The sequence below is a fragment of the Vidua chalybeata genome, chromosome Z (genome assembly GCF_026979565.1).
Source record: "Vidua chalybeata isolate OUT-0048 chromosome Z, bVidCha1 merged haplotype, whole genome shotgun sequence".
Lineage (NCBI taxonomy): Eukaryota > Metazoa > Chordata > Aves > Passeriformes > Viduidae > Vidua > Vidua chalybeata.
Window position 1 is genome coordinate 15,702,455 of NC_071570.1, and position 11,895 is coordinate 15,714,349.

An 11,895-nucleotide genomic window follows, 5' to 3' on the forward strand; every position below is an offset into this window, starting at 1 on the left:
AAGTCTGGATGAATAAAAACATTCAGAATGTTACTTCTGCTATACAGCCTACACAGTTACATGTTTTCTTGATCTTACTTTCAGAAACTCTAATGTACCTTGTTTTATTAGCAATTCTTTCTTTAGCATACAATCTATACTGTACCTTGTGGAACAACTTGGCAGTTTCATCATGTAAACATGGATTCCAATTCTTATCTGAGGTCTGAAATGAGAATTAAACAAAAACACTGCAATATCTATAGTTCATCAACATGTTTTAAGTACAAAAAAAGAAAGTAACATCATCATAACAAAATACCATGGATTTACCATGGATTTAAGATGGATTTAAGATTTTAAATCCATTACTTTAAGCGAAAAATTGAAAAGGCTAATTCCCCCAAAAATACGTACATGTACATACACTGATACGCTGCACACAAGAATCAAAGATACTTTAAGATTCTGTTTTCAGTATTGCATACTGTTTTCCTTTACACCAATAATATTTTTAGGCAGGCTTTTTGGACAGAGATAAATAAGGGACTGAATTATTTTATAATTCTGGAAGCAATTAGTTTTAGTTTGAGCCTGAAGAAGACCCTTTAATGTGCTAGGAACAAGCATTCACAAAATGACCATTTCATTCAAGAAAGTAACATTTATTTAAGACATATTTTCTTTAAGACTAGCAGTTAGACAGCAAAAACTATTGAATCAGAGCAACCCAACACAATCTACATACTGCTCCTACTACACAGTCTTCCAGAAAAAAAAATGCATGCCATCTTGTGATTACTACTCTTAGCACATTAAAGTGCAGCTCACAGACCAAAAAAATTAGCTCCAGTTGAGAAAAAGATGTTATCTTTTTTTTCCTTTTTCCTTTTTTTTTTTCCTTTCCCACCACTCCCTGTTATCAGGCAGTAACTTCCTTTCTTGGAGCTCAAGTCAGTTTCAGTAAAATATTCAGAATGAACAGCCCAAATCCAGCAAAGTGTATTTGAAACCACAAAAAACAGCAGGCAAAGATTAAGAATTTTCTCCTAAAGATCTACTTTAATGCTAGCATTTTATCTTTAATGGCACACCCACCACAGTACTTATGCTGAATTTGATAAACCAAGTAGTTACCACTGTGCACTGCTGATGATTACAGGTGTATTTTCCATTAGACAGTATCGTTACCATAAAGCACAACACACAAAAGCACAACTTCACCTGTTGGTATATATTAACAAGTTTTTCAGATAAAAGGTGAGATATAAAATTACCTGCATACTTAGATTCTGAAGTGAAATCCCAAATGACAAGGGGTTGTCACGATTTGTGATCTAACAGAACACAGGAAAAGACAAAAAAATAATTACTTCATACTTTGTAAGCATATGTTTGTTTCTCTTTAATCAAACTAATAAAATTCCACAACTTTACTAGTATTCTCTCAACATGAAAAGCAACTAGAAGAAATCAGACAGGTTCCCGATTTCATGGTACAGTGCACAAACCCTTACGCTAAGATAAACAGAAGTACTTACATCATCTTCATAGCGAATATGGATGTTAGAAATTTTCAGCTGAAGATTTTTGATGACCTGAGTTACTAGCTTTTCTACAAAAGTGTCTTGTTTCTCTTCTTTTACTTTATCTATGTTAAAGGAAAACAATTTAATAATTCGTTTACATTTCAGTATTTTTTAAAATTAGACAAATCAATAACACAATAAATTTAGCATGATAAGTGTTTGAATTTTATATTACATTGTACTCCAGTTGTATAGCAACATGTTTGGTCTGTATGATCTGCAACATTTACATTCTCAGATTAGAAGGTTTCCTAGCTTTATTACCTGCAGAGTGAAGAATCAGGTAGTTCAAAATTATGACCAGCACCCACCAATACTCTAGGTGAGCAAATCATATTTCTTGGAAGTACCAGAAGATGAATTTAAAGATAAGAATTCGCATGTAATGAAGAACAGATTGAAACAAACCTTTAAAAAGCTGTATTAGTAAAAATGGTTTGATAGTGGAAACAAACTGCTTCTCATGAAAGAGGAAAGAAAATGTCAGGCAACATATAATACAAAAGCAGTATTTCAAAAGCACAATTTATATCAGATCACATCAACACTCAAACCTTTTTATTTTCAGAATGCTGGTTCTGCAATACTGATGGCAATTATACCTAAAAAACCATAACTAATAGGTTTTTAGGTAACAAGGAAAAAACAAGAATCTAGAACACATTGACAAAGTCTGCATCTTTCTGGATTAAAGTAAAGAAAGAAGCAGCATCACTTTCATTAGCTTTCCCCACTCTTACCTTGGTCAGCTATCTTCTGCTTTGCTTCTTCTATTCTCTGCAATTCCCTTTGTCTTGCTTCCAAGAGCTGCCTGGCTTCTTTTTCAGCATCATATTTTATGCCTAAACACATAATGTAAAAATGCATAATACCGAAAAGCCTTATATATTGTTTTTAAAGATACTGTTTCAAAAGCTGTGATTTTTACATTTGTATAACAGTCACATGTAACAGTTACATAGCAAAAAAATTAGGTGATGAAACGTAAATTACTGAAAGACTTCCACTCCATTATTTAACTGTAATTGCTGAAAGTATCTACTAAGAATAAAGATCATGAAAACATTATCAACCCATTCCAGATAATTCTGAAATCCCATCAATCTATAGTCACTTCTTCCTATAAATTAACTTACTGGCTGTGGGCACAATAAGCAAATAAACTCCATCAAGGACTGCCTCAACAGGTTGAGTATAAAGGTTTTGCCATGGAATCTGTAGGTTAAGTTGACCTACAAACACAAAAGGTCAACGTATACAATTAAATAGTTGACTGGAAAAGAAATGCAAAGATAATTCATATTAAACACAAAATCTCAACAATTATTATACTGGATAGAAAATACTCCAGTGCACTTGAGGCAAAAGATGCCTCAGTTGGGTAGTATTTTCTTACACAATACACAAACAACATGAGAAGTTGCTCTGCCGCAAGCAGAACAATCAAGTCTACAGTCTTTCCTTATTTGCCTGAATTACATTCCTCCTCCTTAACAGCAATGTCTCCCTCCTTGAAAATCCACTGCAGCACCCTCAAAAACAAGAAAAGCATATGGGCAGCTTACACATTATCAATCATAAATACTAGGTTTTGTGAACACAGGAAGCATAAGGTTACAGTGCCTCCCAAGTGCAAATTTTAATAAAATACTAAATCAATCACAGAAAACACATTAATCCAGGGTCAATTTAAAGGAAGCATAATGGCTTTAGACTTAGTTTACTTTAAGAAATCACTTTTGCAAAACAATCAACTTGCAACAAGAAAACTTTTTATTTTAGCAAAAACAAGGAAGGAAAGAGATGAAAAGTCATGTGAAAGGTAAAAATCAGTTGTGGAGTCTTGTTAAGACAAGGAATGAGATCCAGTCCTGCCCAATTGCTCATATTTGCTGTGTTGAGCTATTTTCTCATTAATATTGAGGTGATTAAACAAGACTCCGGTATACTTTATTGAAAGGAGCTCCCTCGAAAAGTTTCTTTTCAGAAGAGACAACTTCAGAGTGTACAAAGTATACAAATCAACAAACATATGGAAATTACTTGCTTAGGATGACTAAAGTCACTTGCAAGGAAAGGTAGTACTTTTAGAAACTCCTGCATGTGTATGTACAAGATAAAATGTAACTTACTAATATGTCCTGCTTTAACTTTAAATGGCACATCCAATTGACTCTGAAAGAAAGATGTTTAGAAAATTTAAGCTTAATTCAGCAACTTGTGAAATGTTCCAATGCAGGAAAAGGTATCATGATAACCTTAACAAGCTTACCTGTCAACCTCATAAGAAAAAAAATCAGTATAATGGATAAGTTATGTGAAGCTAAATACATTCCCAAAAACAAAATCCTAGCTTCATGAGCTATAGAAAAAAAAAAGGTCTTTCAGTATTGCTAAAAGCACACCGACCTAAGCATATTCTTCTAGCAATTGCTGAGAGCTCTCTTAGGGGGAAGAAAAATGCATACACTTTAAATTTCATCTCAAATTAATCAGATAATCTATATAGGAGCAGAGAAAGCAAATCAGTAAGCTTCCACTTAAAAGAAAGTATATCCTAAAATAAGAACCAAAAAATGAACATTAAACCCATTAAACACATAAAACATAGCTCAGGAATCATTTTTGCAAGTATTACTGTTATTTTCACTAGCTTACCAGTGCATTTTCTTTTATTTCCAGATTCTTCAGTGCTACAGCTCCTAAAAGAAAAGAAGCCAACAAGAAAAACTGGAATAAGCAAAGTGGCAAACACTGCAAGTCCCAAAGTTTCAATCTGTGGGTTACAGAAGCCTACAAGATAAGGGTCCTAATGTATGTCTCAAACACCAATGGAGGAGAGCAGTGGAGTCAACCAAGATTACTTAGTAAGAACATGCCATGAGAAAGAACAGGATGTGGCAGGAAAAGGTGGCCATACAGACATAAGCCAGAACAAAGGTCAGTGTTCTGGCTCCTGAAAAAGAGCATAAGCAAAGGAATGAGGACAATAAGCAGGAATGGACTGTCAACCTAAGGTCAATCCAGTAAGGAGGGATCAGGACCTCCAGAGACCCACAAAGGCCTCTGACCCGTTCCCAGAAAGGTCTAGAAGAACGAACTCCAGATGATAACTCATTTTCATAGTAAACAAGCAAATTAGCTCCATGGCACAGAAATCTTAACTGTATAAAGATAACCCAGAAACAAACCTGGACACACATGTGCCCCAGGACCCTGGACACGCCATCAGCTGCATTGACACTGGAGTCAGGACTGCTGATGTTCTTTCTCTGTACCACACTTTAATCTCTGTGTTTCTCTCTCTACTCTTTCACCCATCCCTTACCCAAGACCTACCACCATATACTATGTTTATATTGTGTTTACCACCATATACTGTGTTATATACAGTACACCACCATATATTGTGTTTATACTATAAGGGACTAATTTACACCAATTTCCACACTGTGTGTATAACTTATTAATAAAATCTTTTAAGTTTTTACAGACACGCCGACTTTTGTTGTTTCTTCTTGACCATGCGTACCTACAAATTTTGGGTGTTCCCTTCCCCTTCACAGTGGGGCACCCCAGCAGTCCATGACTTATGGTTCCCAAAACTTCTACTGTGGAAGAGATCCACATCCTACATGTCAAATATCCATGAAAGATGATTAAGACCATGAAAGATGATTAATCATTCCACAAAATAATATCTGAGATTGTCTCATGGAGCTTGCATGTCCATGAAAAATAACCTAAAATTACTCAAAGATGCTGGAAAACACTTTCTCAATTTTCTAAGGACCCATTTTGAAATCAAAAGTTAGCTTCTTTTTCCTCAACCATCTGTCTCCTATCCTTGTAGAAATCTAGCAACAGTAAATGTGAGTGGAATTCTGGCCCTCAAAAGATCTTATTCTTGCCAGTTTTATTTATAGGCCTACAAAAATTCACAGGAAGTATTTCAGTAACCTAAATTTTAAGGAGAGAAATTCAGTATACTGTGAACAAAGAAAATTTAAATTGCAAGATCAGTTTTACAATATACTTCACATCAAACACTTGCCATAACAAAAGGAATACTGGGACCAAAAAACTCATAACCTAAACATGCACACAGTCCAAAGCAATGTCTTCTGCAAAATCTGCAAGAAGAATGGCACTTCTATGATGTTTACTTTCAAACTAGCTGTAGAGCATTAACACATGCACATGGAATAGACATCCGATACAGCTGAGCAAGGGCATAAATGAGATTCCAGAAACCAGAAGCAGATTACAAGCCTGGAAGGGAATACAACTAGAGGTTGCGAACAAAGATTGAATTGACCCAAAATGCTTTTCTTTTGGGATGCATGTTAGAAATAGCAAAATGTATGGGGAAATGGGAGCTCCAATTGCAAGAATATTCTTGTAGTTATATAATACTAATGGCAACCAACAACTGTTCAAAGTAGCACCAATTTTGCGAAATTGAATCCAAATCTCAAAAGTGTATGCACTATAAGAGTTGGCTCAAGTTGTTGAACTGATATGGAAAAGTTGATTAGGTAAACTAATCCATCCATCTCATAGCACTCACAAAGTACTCTAAAGATTTGAATGTTTTAATTTACTCATTGCAGCAATTTATAATCACATTCCAGTAGAAGTCTATACATCTCATGTGTCCTAACATCAGCCTCTCCAGAGAAATACTACATGCAGAAAAATGTTTTCTGACAGCTGATGCACTACACACACATTCCCAGGAACAACAGAAAATAAACAAAACAAAACAAAACAAAACAAAACAAAAAAAAAAAAAAAAAAAAAAAAAAAAAACAAAAAAAAAAAAAAAAAAAAAAAAAAAACAAACAACCAAAAAACCAAAAAGAGAGCATTTCCAAAAGTAGTCTGTAACTACTCCAGGAACCAGAACTATATAGTCTTTGTAGGCAATAACAAGGCGATACTTTTATATACCATTGGTTCAATTCCATTCTAAATTTATTCCCTGATAAAGCTTACTCTGCAGAGACCATTTTAACACAAAAAAAAAAAAAAGCCAGTTTCTTTTTTTGATGTCAGACATTCATCCAATGCATGATTAAAAATTACCCAACTAAGCAACCTTAGAAACGGTATGTACAAGTAGTTAGAGTTGTATAAATACCTAGGGTTAAGCATGCAGGCTACCAGCCAAAACAATAATAAAAGCCAGAACACTTATCTATAGTAAAGTCTAGAATTTATTTAGGCTACATTATAAAGCAAATTTTTAGATTTACTGATCTCTGGACAATGTGAAAAAATTCAACAAAATAAAACAGCTGTCAAAATTCTAGAAAAATAGCTTTATTGTTTTAATTTTAGATGCTCAAAACAACTTAATTAATTTAAATACATGAACCAACACCTACTACCAAGGATTCAGCGTGTAGAAAGAGATCTAGTAAACTATTTCACCAAAGACGTTTAACAGAAAATTTTTTATGGTTGTAAACAAAAGATAAAGGGGGGAATAAAATTTATTTACATAAAAATCCTGTCGATTTTATCTAATTAATCACTCTCTGCTGTCTCGCAAATAAAAGGAAAGGGGAAGGAAAGCAGACAAGAGAGAGATAAAAGATCAGAAAATGCAAATACCTTAGCTAGTATCTAATCAGTATCCAACACTCCTGTTCAAATATTTTAACAAAATTTCTGCTTTTTTCCAACAGCATTGTCAGCTTGTGAACACCTCTGATCACTTAACACAAACAGCTGCTTTTGCTAGTCATTTCCCACTTGTGTTTGTGCTGTTAATTATTTCTGTTTAAGCATGCCCTCTAGAGACAAGCTGCAAGCCTTTGAGGATCAGTGTCTGCCAAATACCTCATCTATTGGTATCTATTGTAAAATAGATCATGAAAGACAGTAAAAACTACCAGACATTATGTATCCCTCCAGTGAATTCAAATTACTATTATGTAAGAGGAGGGGAGGAAGTTGCACCTGCTATACCTAGACAAGCCAAAGTAAACAAAAGTATTTGTCTTTCACTATAATAATAGTTGTAGGCAAAAAAAAAAAAAAGTGTGCACTCACAAACCTGCCAATTATCTGCCTATATGATCTTACTAACACAGCTGCCCCAAAAAGAGACACCAGCTACTCAATAATAAGTTGTGTTTAGTAAGACATGCTAGAGATGTTATGCAAGTGTGCCGAGTCAACCAAGATTTAAGCTTTTTAAAGCACAGTACAAAGGGTCAGACCAAAACACTGAAAAATTATTTAGACATAGGCAAAAAAAAGAAAAAAAAGCATAATGAACTGTAATAAAACAATTGTTTAGTCTCTCAGTACTGGAAACCTCACTGGCATTTCACTTCTTGTCAAAGATAACTGCATGCATCTCACATTGCTGCAAGCATCTTTCCAAGTATTTTAACTTGACCGGATCTAGAGCATTCAAAAACATTTAACTCACTTAAATACTTATCTAAGTGGTTTATCTAAGCCAAGTACTTGCACACTGGTTAACACAGCTCATTGAAACTATCTTTCTTAGCAAACACCAAAAAAAAAAAGAGGTTAAAAAACACTGTCCTTCCCAGTATCAGCCATCCTATAGCTTTCTCTGATGGCTGCCTAACACAGTAGTCTTTTACCTTGCTTCATATTAAAGGAGTTCCTTAGGCATATGATTTTCTCCCTTTACACTTTTTTCTGAGCCTTGGCTTTTCCATTATTGGCTTTACACCTTCAAATTACTTTTTATACCTGTGTAGGTTGAGCTACCTTCAACTTTCTGCACTACCTTTTATATTTCAGGTCATTCAGTTCTTGCAACATTCTCAGCCATTAATGTTTTCAGATATCATTTTTTTTTCAATACTGAGACAGTCCACATTTTTACCCTTCAATCTGAGGGGTTTTTTAACAAGAAAAAAAAATCATTAATGTAATTATTTATGTGTTCATGTATTTTCTGGAGCAGCATCATCAAACAACTTTACTACACAGACTGAATATAGAATAGCTTTAATAGTACATGATGAAGTCTCTCATTCATGAGAACCAAGGTTAATATTAGGCGTGATCATTAAAAAGTCATTAATAAAGCTCTGAATTTACAGAGGCTGAAACTATGTAAAATTGGGTTTTATACATAGATTCAGTCTATGAACAGGTTACTAACCTTAATTCAAACAGGCTAGCTGTAAAAAAACACAAGGCCATAATTTGCTCCCCACAGCCTTTCAATATAAACCACTCTGGGTTTTAATCATTCAGAGGCAGAAAAAAAATACATGCCTTTTAAGATTTAAGAATATATATATATAGATAGATATATAGCACTTGTGCAATGCTCTAGCATCCAAAAAGCAGTGGTGATTTGTTACAGGGGGAAAAAAACCCAAACAAATTTCCTTTTTTTTTTTTTCTTTTAATTTGATGGATTTGGGGCAATTTTATTTAAATAGTACATGAATTATGTAAAAATTAGCAATCAAGACACACAAAGACAAACACTGTAAGAAAACACACAGCTGTAATGGAAATGCTTTCAGAGCATATAGGCAAGCATGAAAAGCTATTAAGTTTACACAAAATATGAAGGCAAAAATAGTACTTTTCTTTAAAAATACATTAGTTACAGAATTTTAGTAATTAGCAAGCAAGCTTAAAAAATTATCTATAGACTTTAGGTATACTGTGAGGATTTGCTAATCTATTATGCACTCCATATAAATATATTCTACATTTTCTACTGCTGCTACTACTAATAGTTGTTGCCTTTTACATAGCAGAATGCAATTTCTAAGTCCTTTGAGATATTTGAAATAAAAGAAATATTGTAGATGCACAGACCATTAAATATTGACTTAATTTAAGTCAAAAAATGTGATAGACCAGGAAAAAAATAAAACTCCACAGGTGATGCCTTACCAACACAACACAGCTGTTCTGAGCCTCTTAGAGCAAGACATTGGTAGCTCCATATATCAGTATACACTATAAACAAATCAACAGGCTATGTAGAGAAAAAATAATTTTATTCTAATACATAGGCACTAGAGAAGCAAGAAATTTAGTTTAAATAAAAATATATTACAGCCTCTAAAATATAAGAGCTTCTTGAAGATGCAATAATAAAAAAGAAAATTAAGTTGCACAGACATGGAAAAATATGACAGCTGAATATCAAAACTTCAAAGTAAAATTGTTCAAAATAAAATTGAGGAGTTTTTTTAGTTTTTGTTTGAGTTGGGTTGTTCGGTTTGGTTTGTTTTTTTTTTTAGTTTTTTTAAATTGAGACAATGTGCGTGTAATCTGTTAACAGTTGCTTCACAGAGGCATAAGCTGCCATGACTAACCATCAGCAACCTAGAGAGCTGGTAAAAAGAAGCTTTTATCTCTTTTGCAATGTACAAACATTCCCCAAAACATTTACAATGTTCCATATTCTTCATTAGTCTGTCTTCGCTGAAGAGAAAGAAGAAACTATGGTAACTTCAGTACACAAATCAAGCAATTAGCTTGACGCAGCTCTGCTGAAAGGTGCAATTAGTCAAACCTTTCAAATAAGGCTCACCTGATCAGTAAGAGATATGCGATATTAAGCCTTACTGCTACAGATTAAGGACTAATACATTGTCTCCAGCAGTTGCATGTGCTGTTGCTGTATTAAGACTCCTTATAGAGACTAAACTTTACAAAGATGCTATAAACACCTTGACTAACTGAAGGGAAATTGCTGCAGAGATGAAACTAAATAAGGACGCCATTTCAGAAAACAAGCATGGAAACAAATATGTCCATGATGCAAAAAGCTCCAGGAGAAGCTTACAAAATTTAGTTAATGTATTATGAGTGCCTAGGAATGGATTTGCAGGTAGGCAAATATGTCGAGGATGTTTCACACCTACTGTATGAATATACCTGTAAAAAAACCCTGAACCTCGGTTTGCTTTTGCTGATGCTGCAGATACCTGGGGTGCACATTCAAAACTGAGCCAGCACTGATCACTGCACAGGCATTCGTTCATGGTCTGTGTCTGACAGACCTTTGGTGCTGTTTTCTTGTAGGTACCTTACTAAGGGGACCTCAGGAGCGCACATTCAAACAGAACACTTTACTGCCTTCAGAACTGGCATGATCATTTAATTCCACAGACCACTGCTTACCTCGCCTAATACAGCTGGGCACCGCCTTTGCAAACACCTAAGGCAGTATCTATTCCTGGTTCTTTAAGGCTAAAAATAACAAGTATTCCAGACCTACAGATGAAAGCGCCAAGAACGAATGGGATGTCACTGCCGCTCGCGGAGAGGCCACTCACCCCCACAAGAACTAAAACGCCGGCAAAACCCTCGGCGTTTATGCACGGCTTATTTCCGGGCGTGGAAAACGCCCGTAAACCAGTTCAGTTTCGCATTCCCAGAACCAGGTCAGGCTCCCGCCTCCAAGCTGCCCGCCCACCAATTCCCAAACTTTCCGCGAGCACCAGAGACACCGCGGCCAGCCAAGGTCCGTCCCCATTTAGGAGACAGCACGGGAGGCTCCATACGGAAAAACAAAACAGAAGCGGCCGTTCATGCGCCTCCAGCACTTCGTCCGGTTTCTCTTGCCCCCGTTCTGCACCTCCTCCCGCTCCGCCGCCGCCCCCCGCTGCCGCAGCCGGCTGCTCCGAGGACGCCACCTCCCCAGCCTGACCGCCCCCGGGGCTATTTTTAAGCGGCCGGGCAGGTGGAAAGGCGCCAGAGTTGTCGGGTGGGCCGGCGGCCCGGCCCGGCCTGGCAGCGCCCGGGGACGCCGCCCCGGCTTCCTCCCTTGTGCGGGCGGCAGGGCGAGCCCGGCCGGGCAGGAAGGTACACGGCTGCATGAGGGCAGGCAGGCGGCTCCCCCGCGGCGCGCCAGGCCCGTACCTCCCCAGATGCCCAGCTTCAGCTGGGAGCTGTCCAGGTTCACCACGTAGTCGCCAAGGAAACGGTTCAGGACGTCCACGACCAGGGACTCAAACACCATCCTGCCCAGCAGCACCGCCGCCGCCCAGCAGCAGCAGCGCCGCCGCCCCAGCTCCGGCCGCTCCCCGCCGGCCCGGCCCGGCCCGCCCCGCGGCTCGAGGGGGCGGCGCTGCTCCCTCCCCCGCCTCTCCCGGCTGCGGGCGCGGCGAGGAAGGGGCGTGCCTTGTCCGAGGCTACGGCAGCCGGTGGGGGCTGTGCAGCTACGCCCGCCTCGGGCCTTTCCCGTCCAGAGTCGCTCCGTACGCGCGCCGGCTGCCCGCTCTTGTAAAGGGACGAGTTATCGCAGAATGGGTGAGGTTGTAAGGGACCACAGGGGATCATGTGGTCCAATCTCCTTGCT

General features: G+C 37.5%; 1 protein-coding gene across 2 annotated transcripts in view; it reads right to left on the bottom strand.

The window, feature by feature from the left end:
* VPS13A (vacuolar protein sorting 13 homolog A) overlaps positions 1-11,573 on the bottom strand; it is a 104,779-nt gene extending 93,206 nt beyond the window's left edge. For both annotated transcript variants that reach the window (XM_053932471.1, XM_053932472.1), the window contains exons 1-8: positions 11,457-11,573; positions 4,227-4,270; positions 3,701-3,743; positions 2,705-2,800; positions 2,309-2,410; positions 1,521-1,630; positions 1,257-1,316; positions 146-205 (exon numbers count right to left, since the gene is read on the bottom strand). In XM_053932471.1, the coding sequence (XP_053788446.1) occupies positions 146-205; positions 1,257-1,316; positions 1,521-1,630; positions 2,309-2,410; positions 2,705-2,800; positions 3,701-3,743; positions 4,227-4,270; positions 11,457-11,556 (615 nt within the window). In that variant the 5' untranslated portion in view covers positions 11,557-11,573. The remainder of the gene's footprint in view (positions 1-145; positions 206-1,256; positions 1,317-1,520; positions 1,631-2,308; positions 2,411-2,704; positions 2,801-3,700; positions 3,744-4,226; positions 4,271-11,456) is intronic.
* Positions 11,574-11,895: the final 322 nt, after the last annotated feature.